Source organism: Aethalodelphis obliquidens, unplaced genomic scaffold, assembly GCF_003676395.1.
Source record: "Aethalodelphis obliquidens isolate GAN/ISIS:26980383/991018 unplaced genomic scaffold, ASM367639v1 scaffold65, whole genome shotgun sequence".
Classification (NCBI taxonomy): domain Eukaryota; kingdom Metazoa; phylum Chordata; class Mammalia; order Artiodactyla; family Delphinidae; genus Aethalodelphis; species Aethalodelphis obliquidens.
The window spans coordinates 10,635,809-10,651,412 of record NW_020838009.1 but is presented as its reverse complement, the minus strand read 5'-3'; the positions used below and the strand labels follow the sequence as shown (position 1 = coordinate 10,651,412).

Sequence of the window (15,604 nt, the reverse complement as noted above, 5' to 3'; positions counted from 1 at the left end):
AGGGCACGAACCCGTGTTCCCTGCATCGGCAAGCGGACTCTCAACCACTGCACCACCAGGGAAGCCTCCTCCCTTCTCTTGAATTGAGTTTTTTTGGTTTTTAATGATTCCGTTTTATCTTGCTAATTTGATTAGTTATATCTCTTGTTTTATTTTCTTCTGGGTTGCTTTAGGGTTTATGATATACATCTTTAACTTATTATAGTCTACCTTCAAGTAGTAGCATACCTCTTTACATATAGTATAAGAGCATTACAACAGTATACTTCCATTTTTTACCCCTACTCCAGTAGCTTTTGTGCATTCTCATGCATTTTACTTCTCTGTGAGTATATTGAATTATATCTACATTGTTGTTAATTTAGCTTGTTTTTATTTTTATTTTTTTTTTATCTTTGGCTGCGTTGAGTCTTCGTTGCTGCGCACAGGCTTTCTCCAGTTGTGGCGAGTGGGGGCTACTCTTTGTTGTGGTGCTCGGGCTTCTCATTGCGGTGGCTTCTCTTGTTGCAGAGCATGGGCTCTAGGGCGTGCGGGCTTCAGTTGTTGTGGCACACGGGCTCAGTAGTTATGGCTCACAGGCTCTAGAGCGTAGGCTCTGTAGTTGTGGTACGTGGGCTTTGTTGCTCCGCAGCATGGGGGATCCCGGACCAGGGCTTGAACCCATGTACCCCGCATTGGCAGGCAGATTCTTAACCACTGTGCCACCAGGGAAGCCCTAATTTAGCTTTAAACATTTATCTTTTTAAGAATTTTTTAATAAGTCTTTTAATTTTTACCCATGTGTTTACCATTTCTGGTGCTTTTTCCTTTGTGTAAATCCAGATTTCTATCTAGTATCACTTTCTTTCTGTCTGAAGGACTGCCTTTAATTTTCTTATACTGCTCATCTGCTGACGATGAATTCTTTTGTGTATCAAAAAAAGTCTTCATTTCATGTTACTTCTTAAAAGACATTTTCATTGGGTATGGAATTCTAGATTGACTTTTTTCTTTTAGTGCTTTAAAGATATTGCTCTACTGAGTTTTGGCTTTCATCATTTCCAGTGAAAAGTCTGCTTTCATTCTCTTTTTTCTTCTCTTTATAATGTCTTTTTTATTTTTAGATTTTTTCTTTTATCAGTGGTTTTAAGCAATTTAATTATGATGTGCTTTAGTGTTGTTTCCTTCATGTTTCTCATGATTGAGGTTTGTTAAGCTGCTTGGATCTGTAAGATTATGGTTTTCATCAAGTTTGAAAATTCTTCAGGTATTATCTCTTCAAAACATTTTTTCTGTCATCTTCTTCCTCACTGGTGCATGCGTGTGCGCGCGCGCGCACACACACACGGTCTTCTGCGATTCCAGTTACACATATGTTAAGTGGCTGTAAGTTGTTACACAGCTCATGGATATCCTTTCTTTAGTCTTTTTTTTTTTTTATCGGTACGCGGGCCTCTCATTGTTGTGGCCTCTCCCATTGCGGAGCACAGGCTCTGGACGCCCAGGCTCAGCGGCCGTGGCTCACGGGCCCAGCCGCTCCGCGGCATGTGGGATCTTCCTGGACTGGGGCACGAACCCGTGTCCCCTGCATCGTCAGGCGGACTCTCAACCGCTGCGCCACCAGGGAAGCCCTCTTTAGTCTTTTTTACTTTGTGTTTCATTTTAGATAGTTTTTATTGCTGTAAATTCAGATTCCCAAATCTTCTGCAGTGATCTTATCCATTAAAATTTTCATTTTTAGATGTTTGATTTATGTCTTCCGTATCTTCCCTGTCTTTTTTTTAAACATGCTTCCCTGACCTATTTTTTTTTGCTGTGCCACATCTTCTTGCAGGACCTTAGTTCCCCAACCAGGGATCAAACCTGGGCCCCTGGCAGTGAGAGCACCAAGTCCTAACCACTGGACCACCAGGGAATTCCCTTCCCTTACCTTCTTGAACATATATTTATTTTAGTTCTTTTAATGTCCTTGTCTACTAACTCTTATCATTGTGTAATTTCTGATCTGTTTTTATTGATTTATTTCCTCGTCGTCATGAGTTGTGTTTTCCTGCTTCTTTGCCTGATGAATAATTTGATTGGACGGCAGACACTGTGAACTTCACATTGTTAATTTGCTGGATTTTTTTTTCCTTCGAATATTATTGAGCTTTAAGTTTCTTGGAAAGCATTTAATCCTTTTTATGATTATTTTTATGTTGTGTTATATAAGACCAGACAGCCTTTAATCTAGGGCCAACTTGGTGCTACAATTAAAGCAATGCTCCACTGTGGATGTTGTGAATATAAACTATTTCCTGTCCTTTATGACCTCTGAGAATGGATTTGCCTACTGCTTGCCTGTGATTTTTTCCCTGACTTAGATTGTTTTTTCATACAGATGCACTGACTAGCATGCAGCTAACATACAAGGGGAGCTACCTGCACATCTCCAGGGCCCTCTTTCCATGCAGCTCTTTCCTTTCTGGTACTCTGCCCTATGAATTCTAGCTGCCTTAGCTTTCCTGAATTGTCAGCTCTGTCTCTGTAACTTAGGAAGACCGCTGGATTCTGAGTTTCCCCTCTCTGTGCTACTGCCTAGAAACCCTCCAGGCAGTAAGACGGGGCAATTATTATAAACCTTTCCTCATTTATTTCCCTTCTCTCAGGGATCATTGTCTGTACTGCTTCTTGTCTGGTGTCTGAAAATTGTTGTTTCATGTAATTTGGCTTATTTTCTTGTAGATGTTTAAAGTGGGAAGATAAATCTGGTTACTCTTACTCCATCCTGGTGGGCAGTGTCTGTCCCTCTTTTTATATATTATCTTACTTGCAGATATCATACCACTTCTTATGATTTCAGTTATTTTGGTGGGGTTTTTTGTGGGCATGGCTCCCAAATCTTTATGTCAAGACTCTCCTCTTTCCTTAGTTCACTGCTTCAATGACTTCATTCCTGCTGGATATTTCCATTTAGTATTTTTTTTCCTTTTATTTCAAATGCAATACTGTTGCCTTCAAACAAATTCCCCTTTCCGTTGTCCCTGTTTCTGTTATCTGAAACACGGCTCTGAGTCTCAGAGGCTAGAATTCCTTTTAATCTTCTCAAATACACTTGGTACCTAAGTTCTTTCATTCTTTCCCTCATACTGTTACCTCTTTCTTCCTTTTTTACCCTCCCCCACACACATACACCCATTGCCTAATTCCCAGTCTTATAACCTTGCATTTAGACTACTACCACAGCTTCCTAACTGGTTTCCCTGCTTTCTTTTTTCTCTGCAGCGATTCTGCCTGCAAATTGCCGCCAGATCAGTATTCCTAAAATACCACTCTGTCATTCAAAACTCACAAATACCTCCTTTCATAAATTACCAGCTCTTTATCCTGGTATTTAAAGTCCTTGATGGAATTCCCTGGCAGTCCAGTGGTTAGCACTCAGTGCTTTCACTGCCATGGCCTGGGTTTGATCCCTGGTCGCAGAACTAAGATCCCAGAAGCCACATGCCATGGCCAAAAACAGTCCTTGACAATTTGATCCAACCTACCTTTCCAGCATTAACTTCCATTATTTACTTTTCTGAATGCTTCACCCTATCTCCACAGATTTCCCCACCATCCTCTGAATATGTCTTACACTTGCCTTTCCTGTACTTTTACTCGTACTTTTCCCTTTAAATATAATAGTTCTTTCCAGTTCTTTGTGCATCTAAATGTTACCCATCTTTTAGAATCTAGCTTAAATTCCTTCTTCTCTTTGCTCTCCTAAAGCACACCATCTCATAATGATCTCTTCCTTTGCGCTCCTGTTTAAACTCTCTCTTTACCATTTGCTAGACAATAAACAATGTTTGGAATTATTAGATTTTTGGTATCATTCTATTACTTCTTTCATTCTTTTAAAATATTTTTTTCTTCACTTCCAGCTAAATTAACATTCTTCAAGGAAGAGAGACCAGGTTTTGTGCTTTTGAATATTCCTTATAGGACCATATTATTATGCTTGCATATAATAGAAATTCATAAATATTTATTGATTTATTTCAGTTTGGAAATATGAAGACAATGTGTACTGCTTATTCAGGCAGTATAATGGGTTTCTTCCTTTCTTTTAGACAGTTTAATTTTTGTAGTCTTACACTATCACCAGAAGAAATTTTACAAGTATCCTGGTTACATTGACCTTAAAGTCTTAATACATAGAATCAGTAGAAATCTATGTTGCAGTGTACTTGACTTATTTGAGAAAGAAACAAAAAACTTTTTACCATTTCTTTCTCCATTTTATGTTCCTTTTATTTGAAACGTTTTTAGTTATTTGAGGCAACTGATTATAGATTCTGTTTTTCAGACCTGCTTTCAGATATCATCATGTATTCACCCTTAGTTCTTCAAAGTTGTTCTTCTAAAGTCACAGAAACTTTTGACTATTTGTCCTTTTTGCCCCTTCAAACCGTACAAGGGCTGATGAAGGCAGTGCAGGTAAGTCTTGACTCCTAAAGAGCTCACCACAACTGAGGTTGAACTGCCGAGTGGAGGTCTGATGTATTTCTTACACATATACATGTAAGAAATACTGTTTTCCTTGATTCTAGAACATAAAACTTTCTATTAAAATAGAGTCTATTTTCCAAGTTTACCCCCTCTTCATAGTGCTATTCTCTCTCCTTTGATTCAGTTTCAAGTTAGTGAAGTAATTGAAAGGCTCTTAGGAAATTATTAATTGAGGACAGTAGGTTTAAAGGTATTCACAACTAGTTTCAATTTAGCATTTCAAAATATAAAATTGTCCTTATTACTAAGTGTAATAAACAATGCAACTTGTTTATAAAACAGAGCCAAACTTTCTTATAAAAGCCAAATGGTAACAGTATTGAGTAGAAATGTGCTAAGGCTAATAAACAAATTGCTGTTTTTACCTACTGATTCTTCCTCTTTCAGCCCCTTCTAAAAGTCAGCTTGTCAATAAGAGACTCCTTGATACTAGTCCTTCGGAAAGCTATGTTTGCCAGGTATGTAGCCTCCCATGAGATCTGAGGAAGTGATGCTTTCTAATGTTACTTAGAGTCCTCTCTGCAGTCATCTCTAGTACAACCTATTCACAGCAGTCATGCAAATTCCTAACCCAAACTTAGAGATGATAATACCAACTCCTAAAGATACTATGAGATGGGTAATATGTGGGAAGCATTTGTTACTTTAAGGATAAGATACCAAATTAATACCACATTGGCCATATTATAATACACTCATGGATATTCAGAGGAGCAACTAGTAAGTAGCCATATGCTGTTTATCCCTATTCTAGAATTGACAGTTTGTTGTTACTCCTTACCCAAAAGCATGTCTGATAGGCCAAGGTTGTATATTGTAGCATCTATAACATGCATTAATCATTGAGCCTCAGTGAGATGAGTGTATCATTTTTCTGGATGGAGGGTTTATAAGGCACCAAGCACTGCACTCCTCTATGAAGAAAGGAAGTGCTCCTTTGAACTCAGAGAAAATCAGCAATTTCCTTTGCTATATTTAGTACTTACATTTGAGTTATCAACCCATTGTACAGCCTTTCAGCACTCTTGTTCTCATTTCCCTCATAGACTTGTCAGCAGGATAGAAGAAAGTATAGATAGTGCCATGAGGTTAAGTAGATAATGCAAAATTCAGCTGAATTCCTATACTACTAATTGCTGTGAACAGCCGATGCCTTTTTTTTTTTTTTTTTTTTTTTTTTTTTTTTTTTTTGCTGTACGCGGGCCTCTCACTGTTGTCTCTCCCGTTGTGGAGCACAGGCTCCGGACGCGCAGGCTCAGCGCCCGTGGCTCACGGGCCCAGCCGCTCCATGGCATGTGGGATCTTCCCAGACCAGGGCACGAACCCGTGTCCCCTGCATCGGCAGGCAGACTCTCAACCACTGCGCCACCAGGGAAGCCCCAATGCCTTATTTTGAGTATATAAATTCAATTTATTTTGCTCTGTGCTTCATTGTTTATACATATTCCTTTCCTGTACAGAAGTAACTGAATTTTTCTGACCCAGAAGCCTATTCCTGTGAAATCAGTACTGTTTGGTAACTTCTTCTCTGTCTATTCCTGAGCTAGGCAGCTTGATGCCCGAAAATCTGCAGTTGCTGGGTTTTTGCTGCTCCTGAAGAACTTTAAAGTTTTAGGCAGCTTGTCGTCTTCTCAGTGCAGTCAGTCTATTGGTATTAGCCAGGTAAGGATTTTTTTTCACACCAGCTTATAGTGTGTGCACTGATGCAGGAGCTGATGATGTGCAGACTCTTTTCTTTTACTCCTTTTCTGGTTGTACAAATGATCCTGAAACTGAGAGTCTGATGATGATGATGATATCAGCCAACACTTTTTAATGGAAAATTTGCTGTGTGTTAACTGTGCTTTTCAATATGGTAGTCCCTAGCCTCAAGGTGGCTGTTGAACTGAATATTGATTGAAATGTCGCTAGTTCAAATTGAGTGTTGCTCTGTGTGTAAAACACACACTGGATTTTGAAGACTCTGTGTGAGATAAAAGAATGTAAACTATCTCGTTAATAATTTTTAATTTTGATTATGTGTTGAGATAATATTTTGGCTGTGTTCGGTTAAATAAAATATTAAAATTAATTTCACCAGTTTTTTTACTTTTTTGATTTGACTACTAGAAAATTTAATATTATATATGTGGCTTGCATTTGTGATTTGTATTGTGTTTCTACTGGACAGCACTGTGCTAGACTCTATGCTAAGTGCTTTACATTTATTTTCTCATTTAATCTTCACAGCAATTCTCTGAGGCTAAATACTGTTATTGTCCCCAGTTTTAATAGTTTATTTACTTTGTACATCTATTAAAACCTGTAACCTGAGAAAACAAAACATTTTACAGTAACGTGATAATCTAGGTTTTGCAGCAATAAAATTGTCTTTGTCATTTAAATTCAGTAATATACGATTTATAATAAGAGACGTATCTGTTTACTAGTTTCATTAAGAATCCTTTATTGCTCTGGTATAACTATACAAAACTTTTGTTTATAACATATGGCATAGATTAAATATTAGGAACACTGGGTATCATTTATGTATTGTTATTATCCCCAATTTAAGGGTAAGAAAACTGAGACTGAGAGAGGTTAAATAACTTGCCCAAGGTGATATGGCCAGTAATGGGTAGAACTGGGATTTGACCTCAGTCAGTATTAACTTCCTCACTAAGATGCCTGAAGTGAGGATTAGGAGTTCTTGGTCTATAATGGCTGAATTTATTATATGACTCAAACAAGCAGTGTTATTCTTTGTCAAGTCCATATCTGAAGAAAATAACTACCTACCCCTAAACCTCTCAGGAGTTCACGGAACCAAAAATAGCTCAATTCTTCTAGCTATTGAAGACATGTAAGGAAGTCTTTTAGACCTTTTATGTAAAATCAAGTTTATTATGACTACTGAATTCTAGAAGCATGAAATAATCTGTGTGCCTTCCTAAGCAGGTGACATTGCCAAGGAAAATCTTAAGGAATAAGGAAGAGTTAATTTTTTTAAGTGCTTGAAAATTCTCTTAGTCCAAACTAGAATAAGAGTGATAACTTATCATGGCCTAATAATGATTATAATATCTGCCTTAGTCCTGGGTTTTGGCATATGGGGAAAGCTAAATGTAAGGTTCTTTGACCAAGTACATCAGCTCATTTTACCCTCTTAATAGAAACTACTTACTCTAGTAAGATAGACATGAACTGGCCTCTCTTCTTTTCAGGTCCATGTGGATGTCCATAGCCGTTACAATTCTGTCGCCAATGAAACCTTTTGCCTTGAGATCATGGATAGTTTGAGGAGATGCTTAGGCCAGCAGGCTGATGTTCGACTCATGCTTTATGAGGTAAATCAGCAGAGTGAAGAGATGTAGTAATTCCCTCCCCAACTCCGCTAATAATCCTTTTAATTTTAATAATTTTTTTTCTGATTATCAAAGTACAGTAAATATGCTCTTATTTAATGCAGTTAGGACCAGTAGTTAGTGATGATTAGCCAAAAAGTCGTTTAAGGTGAGGAATCATAAAGAATAGTTAAAACACCTTAAATGTTTTATTTTAATTTGAAATATTTAAATGTACTGTTAATTTACCAGTCTTTTGCTTTAAGGCCAAGTCCTTTTGGTTTTGAGTATGAGTCTGCCATTTGGAACTTCCTGTCTCTCAAACAAACCATAACTTTAATGTATTGCCTATAATTTCAAGTTTTTGCTTATGTAAAGTAGGATAAAAACTTTAAAACACTTCAGATACAGTCTTAGTATAGAAATCTTCTAGATATGTTCAGTTTTTCCCCTAAGGTTTTAGAATTGTCTTACCCCTAATTCATCAGAAATTGGTTTTAGAGATTTACTTTTATTAAGTCTTTCCAAAACATTCAACTTAGTTTTTATGCAAACAAATTCTCGTTTTTTTTTTGTTGTTGTTTTTGGCCATGCCACATGGCTTGTGGGATCTTAGTTCCCTGACCAGGGATTGAACCTGTGCCCTCGGCAGTGAAAGTGCAGAGTCCCAACCACTGGACGGCCAGGGAATTCCCAGAAACAACTTCTTTTTCATTTTGCACTTGGTTTCCAACAGTTTACAGAATGTCTGATTAGATCACATAATTAACAATGATGGTACAATTAGCAAAAACTGAGAGAACAAGTATTACTACTGACTTGTGATTAGGATATAATTCAGCCAGTGGGAACAAAAGTTTGCAGTCATGAGGGATTGCACTACGATTGCTAGCATTTAGTATGCTGTGTACTTCAGCATACATATTTCATAGGATGGAGAGCATTAGATGATCTAGCAAGTAGATTAAGTGGAAGTCATTTCAGAGAACAGCTATTGTAATACTTTTATTTGCCCTTTTTTTTTTTTTTTTACTAAATTTATTTGTGGCTGCATTAGGTCTTCGTTGCACGCGGGCTTTCTTTAGTTTTGTCGAGCAGAGGCTACTCTTCCTTGTGGTTTGCGGGCTTCTCATTGTGGTGGCTTCTCTTGTTGTGGAGCACAGACTCTAGGCACGCGGACTTCAGTAGTTGCAGCATGTGGGCTCAGTAGTTGTGGCTCATGGGCTCTAGAACACAGGCTCAGTAGTTGTGGCACTCAGGCTTAGTTGCTCTGCGGCATGTGGGATCTTCCGAGACCAGGGCTTGAACCCGAGTCCCCTGCATTGGCAGGCGGATTCTTAACCACTGAGCCACCAGGGAAGCCCCTGTTTGCCCTTTTTAAAATAACATTTATTGAGCTACAGTGGTTGCAAGGCACTGTACCAGACATCGGATTTTTCAGGTTTATTGTAGAAAATATAGAAAATACAGGATTTTTTTTTTTTTTTTTTTTTTTTTTTTGCTGTATGCAGGCCTCTCACTGTTGTGGCCTCTCCAGTTGCGGAGCACAGGCTCCGGAAGCGCAGGCTCAGCGGCCATGGCTCATGGGCCCAGCCGCTCTGCGGCATGTGGGATCTTCCCGGACCAGGGCATGAACCCGTGTCCCCTGCATCGGCAGGCGGACTCTCAACCACTGCGCCACCAGGGAAGCCCCAGGAAAATATTTTTAAAAATATTATTACTAATCCCAGCACTCATATATGTATATTTATACAAAATTGGAATCATAAGATTTATCTAGCTTTTATCTCTTAATATTATGTTGTAATATGTATTTTCCTATTTCATGAAATGTTCTTTGATACATAATTTTTAATGCTAAAAAGTGTTCTTTGTGTATACTGTGATTTATTTAACTGTCCTGGGTCATTTCTGTTGTTTCCAGTTCTTCGCCATGAGTGTTGTTGTACCTGAATATTTGACCACATTGCTGGGTTAAAGATTAGAACATTTTAAAGTCTACTGGCATACTCTGGCAAGCATTGAATTTTTATAATAATTAAAAATATCTTTGTTCAACATTCATTTGTGGTAAAACTCTCAGACGCTCTTAGCAAACTAAGATTAGAGGGGAATTCCTCAACCTGATAAAGGGTGTCTATGAATCCTACATCTGATATAAATAGTGAGACACTTAACGTGTTTCCCCTTCGATCAGGAACAAGGATATTTGTCCTCAAAATTTTTATTCTGCATTAAAGTGCAGGTCTGATCCAATGCAGCAAGGCAAGAAAAAGAAATAAAGGCACACAGATTTGAAAGGATGAAGTAAAGCTGTGTTGTTCACTTAGTGTACATAGACAATACCAAAAAGTCTGCGAAAAATGAGTTTAGTAAGGTCATATGCAAGATCAGTAACCATGCAAAAATCAATTATAGTTCTATTTTCTAGCAATGAACAGTTTGAAATTGAAAGAAAGCAATATTTATAGTAGATAAAAAAAATACTTAAGGATAGATTCAACAAAATATGCACAAGATATGTACACTTGAAGACCTCAAAATAGCTGAGAGACATTAAAGAAGAATTAAATAAATGGGGAGATATGCAATGTTCACAGATGAGAATGCTTAATATTGTTAATGTTTTTAAGTCTCAGAAATATCTGTAGATTCAATGAAATCCCAGGCTCTTTTTGTAGAAATTAAGAAGTTGATTGTAAAATTTATGTGGGGCTTCCCTGGTGGCGCAGTGGTTAAGAATCCTCCTGCCAATGCAGGGGACACAGGTTCGAGCCCTGGTCCGGGAAGATCCCACATGCTGCGGAGCAACTAAGCCCGTGCGCCACAACTACTGAGCCTGTGCTCTAGAGCCTGTGCTCCACAACAAGAGAAGCCACTGCAATGAGAAGACCGTGCACTGCAACAAAGAGTAGCCCCCGCTCTCTGCAACTAGAGAAAGCCCGTGCACAGCAACGAAGACCCAATGCAGCCAAAAATAAATAAATACATTTTAAAATGTATATAATAATAATAAAATTAATGTGGAGTGTAAACCACCTAAAATGAACAAAACAACTGAACAAGTATAAAGTTGGTCAGTTAAGGTTTTTCTTTTTTTTTTTAATTAATGTATTTATTTTTTGGCTGTGTTGGGTCTTCATTGCTATGCACAGGCATTCTCTTGTTACAGTGAGTTGGGGCTACTCTTCGTTGCGGTGCGGGGGCTTCTCACTGCAGTGGCTTCTCTTGTTGTGGAGCACAGGTTCTAGGTGGACTTCAGTAGTTGTGCCACACGGGCTTAGTTGCTCCGTGACATGTGGGATCTTCCCGGACCAGGGCTCGAACCTGTGTCCCCTGCATTGGCAGGCGGATTCTTAACCACTGCACCACCAGCGAAGTCCCTGGTCAGTGGAGTTTTCACGGAAATCCCAAGTAATTCAGTGGAGAGAGGATGGTCTTTTCAACAAACGGTGCTGGAACAATTGTTTGTTGTATTGGGGGTCCCCAAAACCACCTCTATGTTTAAAGATTTCTTTAGAAGGACTGATAAAACTGAGCGTAAATTTGTTCTCATGGCTGAGATTTAGAGTTAAAGGATAGAAAGCAAAAAACAGCAGAGGCGAGAGGCAAATAGGGTGAAGTCCACAGGAGACCAGGTGCAAGCTTCTAAGAGTCTGCTCCAAGTGAGATTGCACAGGATGCACTTAATTCTTCCAGCAAATGAGTTGTGATAACGTATGCAAAGCATATTCAAATAAGTTGTGATAACATATGCAAAGCGTATTCTACTAGGGAAGCTTATTAGAGAGCACTCAAGGCTTTTTATTGGCAGCTGGTCACATAGGCACCCTTACTTAGCACGTACCAAAATTCCTAACTACCAGAGGGAAATCAGGTTTTCAGCATAAACTATATTGTTTGTACAAACAGTTTAGGCACAGTAAGCTTCTCATTGTTTAGGGAGTTTTATATCAGTATAGGAAAAAACTGTTTACCAGCCAAATTCCCAGCCACCAGCCAAGGGCCAACCTTGGAAGCAGACCTTTCTAAGGATAGCAATCTCAGACCACTGTGTTAATGATAACTCTTTTCTGCACAGTCATCCACATTCAAAAAAAAAAAAATCGCAATCTTATCTACCTCCAAATTTTAAAAATTACCTTGTAGCCGCCACCTTTCCCGTCTTGCGTGGGGCTGAATGGGCTTCCGTGACGCCCTCTGCCGTGAGGCGTTGGTGATTCCTCAGCACCCTGAGCACTGCTGACTCGTCTTCCTTCGGCCAGAAACCCTCCTCCTTGGGCCCGCGCGGGAGGAGCACAGCGGCGAGTCCGCTGGCCCCAGTCTCTTTCCCTGGCAGCGGCGGCTTCTTCCGTAGGACAGTATGTTCAAGAGAATGGCCGAATTTGAACCTGACTCCGGCGGGAGAGTGAAGGGAGTTACTGTCGTTAAACCAATAGTTTATGGTAATGTTGCCCCATATTTTGGAAAGAAAAGAGAAGAGGATGGGCACACCCATCAGTGGACAGTATATGTAAAACCATACAGAAATGAGGATATGTCAGCATATGTGAAGAAAATCCAATTTAAGTTATATGAAAGCTATGGCAATCCTTTAAGAGTTGTTACTAAGCCTCCATCTGAAATTACTGAAACAGGTTGGGGTGAATTCGAAATAATCATCAAAATATTTTTCATTGATCCTAATGGAAGACCTGTAACCCCGTATCGTTTATTAAAGCTATTTCAGGGGCTTCCCTGGTGGCTCAGTGGTTAAGAATCTGCCTGCCAATGCAGAGGACATGGGTTCGAGCCCTGGTCTAGGAAGATCCCACATGCCACAGAGCAGCTAAGCCCGTGAGCCACAACTACTGAGCCTGCACGTGTAGAGCCTGTGCTGCACAACAAGAGAAGCCACGACAATGAGAAGCCCGCGCACCGCGATGAAGAGTAGCCCCCGCTCGCCACAACGAGAGAAAGCCTGCGCACAGAAACGAAGACCCAACACAGCCAAAAATAAATAAATTAAAAAAAAAAAAAAACTATTTCAATCAGACACCAGTGCAATGCTGGGAAAAAAGACAGTGGTTTCAGAGTTCTATGATGAAATGATATTTCAAGACCCAACAGCAGTGATGCTATAATTATTAACAACAACATCTCGTCAGCTTACCTTAGGAGCCTATAAGCATGAAACAGAATTTGCAGAACTTGAAGTGAAAACCAGAGAAAAATTAGAAGCTGTGGGGAAAAAAAACAAACTTTGAAATTGCAGAGCTTAAAGAGATTAAAAGCAAGTCGTGAAACTATAAATTGTTTAAAAAATGAAATCAGGAAACTCAAAGAAGATGATCAGACAAAAGAAATATAAACGGTTCTGAAGAGAACTCGTAAGTGAAACTAAAAATAAGGTGGAGTTTAAAGGCGAGATGGACTACAAATACTGCGATGTTTCTTAGAGGAACTGCACATATAGTTGTCAGCCATAGATTTCTCAGCAATGGGGTCAAAGTATTTGTACTTTACAAGCAATCTTTAATGTGAAATATATCTGTATAATGCTGTATAGGCATTTTATCAACCCATTTCGGGGTAGTTCTGTGATACTAAGCACAATTTTAAAACATTTTTACTGCATTGTATGTATAACTTACCCTTTGGACAGACATCAAAATTTCATTATAAAGTATAACTTGTACAAATTTTGTACTTCCCTAGTAGTTAAATTCATGGTAAAATTAATGTGTATATTTAATTTCTTAAGTTCTTACCTGCCCCAGTCCCAACTCTTTTGTATCTGATGTGCCCAGTAAGCACTCAGTAAATGTAGTTTACAGATGCTGGAAAAAAAAAAAAAATTACCTTGGAATGGATCATAGACCTAAATCTGTTAGGATATTTTTGTTCATTTATTCATCAAAGAGCTTATTTGTCCTCTGTTTGATTCCTTTTAGGGGTTCTATGATGTCCTTCGAAGAAATTCTCAGCTGGCTAATTCAATCATGCAAACTCTGCTCTCACAGGTAAAATGTATTTTTATGGATATAAGGGAACAGATACTAAGGCAATTAAGAGGCGATTGACATTCTTCATAATTTTCAAAATATGAAATAGTTCCCAACTAGTGCAGTGGTGCATTGTGACCATGCCTGAGGTATGTGATGCTATTTCATGTTATTTTATTTTAATCACCACTTATTGCCATTATCTGACAGTTACCCTCTCAGTTAACAGTCTGCATCCTAAGTTAGAAGGACGTTCTGAAGAACCATTTGTACAGAGGCCATCAGCAGCTTTATTTGTTATGTTTATTTCTGAAAGAAGACAAAGAGATTTGGAGAAAATATAGCACAATATTGACATTTGTTAAATCTGAGTGACATATTAATGAATGTCTATTAGGTTATTTTCTGTATTTCTCAGTTTTAAAAAAAGCTTTAAATTATGAAATATTTCAGAGGATTATCAAGATGAGAAGAATTCAACTGGAGAATATCTGCTGTAAATAAGACCTTTTACTCAACGTTTATTCATTAAGAATTTATTTGAATGTTTTTTTAATAACAGTTTAATAGCAGTTTTGTGGTGATATAATTCACGTACCATGCAATTCACCCATTTAAAAAAATATAACTCATATATTTGCAGAGTTGTGCAACCATCACCATAATCAATTTGAGAACATTTTATCACCTCAGGAAAAAAAAACCCTACGCCATTTAGCTACCACCCTCTAATTCTCCCATCCTTCCCCCAACCTCCTACCCCTAAGCAATCACTTATCTTCTTTCTGTCTCTCTAGATTTGCCCATTCTGGACATTTCATGTAAATGGAATCATACAGTGTGTGGTCTTTTGTGACTGACTTCTTTCACTTAACCTGATGTTTTCAGGGGTCATCCATGTTGTAGCATGTATCAGTGCTTCATTCCTTTTTATGGCTAAATAATATTTCATTACATGAATCTTTTTATATATTGAGAGAGTTCAAGATACTGTTATGTACTAATAGTGATAACAACAGTACCTAACGTTTAGCACTTATAGAAGGCCAAGCAGTTTATGAAGCATTATATGGTGGATGATCTCATTTAGTCCTCACAAAACCCTGTGAAATAAAAACTGTTATCTCCATTTTACAGATTTATATTTTAAGGGTCTGAGAGGTTAAGTAATTTAATTTGCCCAAGGTCACACAGTTAATTAGTGGCAGAGCTGGGATTTGAACTCAGATCGTGTAGCTCAAGAGTCCAAGCATGTTATTCTCCTATTTGGAGTTGATTAAGCTTTTTGGATCTCTAAGTTGATGCTTGTCACCAAATTTGAGAAATGTCCACTGATTATTTCATCAAATATTTTTTTCTATTCCCGTTTTCTCTCCTTTCCTTCTGCGACTTCATTGGTATGTATGTTGGAATGCCTGATATTATTCCACACATCTCTGAGACTTGTCCCATTTTTCCTCAATATTTTTACACTGTTTTCTTCAGATTTGATATTTTCTCATAATCTGTCTTCAAGTTTACTTTCTCCTCTGCCATTTCAGATCTGTTGTTTTACTCTTGAATGTATGTTGAATTTTATCAAATACATTTTTGTATCTATTGAGATGACCGTTATGATTTTACTCCTTTAACCTATTACTGTGATGAATTATATTATTTAATCTTTTAAAGCAACATGGTGGGGGGACTTCCCTGGCAGTCCAGTGGTTAAGACTCCGCACTTCCAACTGCAGGGGGCGTGGATTCCATCCCTGGTCATCAGGGAGCTAAGATCCTGCCTGCCGT

At 38.4% G+C, this 15,604-nt stretch overlaps 1 protein-coding gene, 1 long non-coding RNA gene and 1 pseudogene across 6 annotated transcripts in view; 2 read left to right on the top strand and 1 right to left on the bottom strand.

Annotated features, from left to right (window-relative positions):
- The window catches only part of FANCI (FA complementation group I), a 78,302-nt gene that overhangs the window by 38,243 nt on the left and 24,455 nt on the right, over positions 1 to 15,604 (top strand). For all 5 annotated transcript variants that reach the window (XM_027089238.1, XM_027089237.1, XM_027089236.1 and 2 more), the window contains 5 exons: positions 4,310 to 4,440; positions 4,900 to 4,970; positions 6,060 to 6,174; positions 7,716 to 7,838; positions 13,769 to 13,837. In XM_027089238.1, the coding sequence (XP_026945039.1) occupies positions 4,310 to 4,440; positions 4,900 to 4,970; positions 6,060 to 6,174; positions 7,716 to 7,838; positions 13,769 to 13,837 (509 nt within the window). The remainder of the gene's footprint in view (positions 1 to 4,309; positions 4,441 to 4,899; positions 4,971 to 6,059; positions 6,175 to 7,715; positions 7,839 to 13,768; positions 13,838 to 15,604) is intronic.
- Positions 11,821 to 13,658, bottom strand: LOC113610825 (uncharacterized). Its single transcript, XR_003429233.1, has 3 exons — positions 13,586 to 13,658; positions 12,988 to 13,055; positions 11,821 to 12,226 (listed from the first exon to the last, which is right to left on the bottom strand). It is a non-coding gene; the product is annotated as an uncharacterized LOC113610825 (long non-coding RNA).
- Positions 12,184 to 13,539, top strand: LOC113610824 (YEATS domain-containing protein 4-like; annotated as a pseudogene).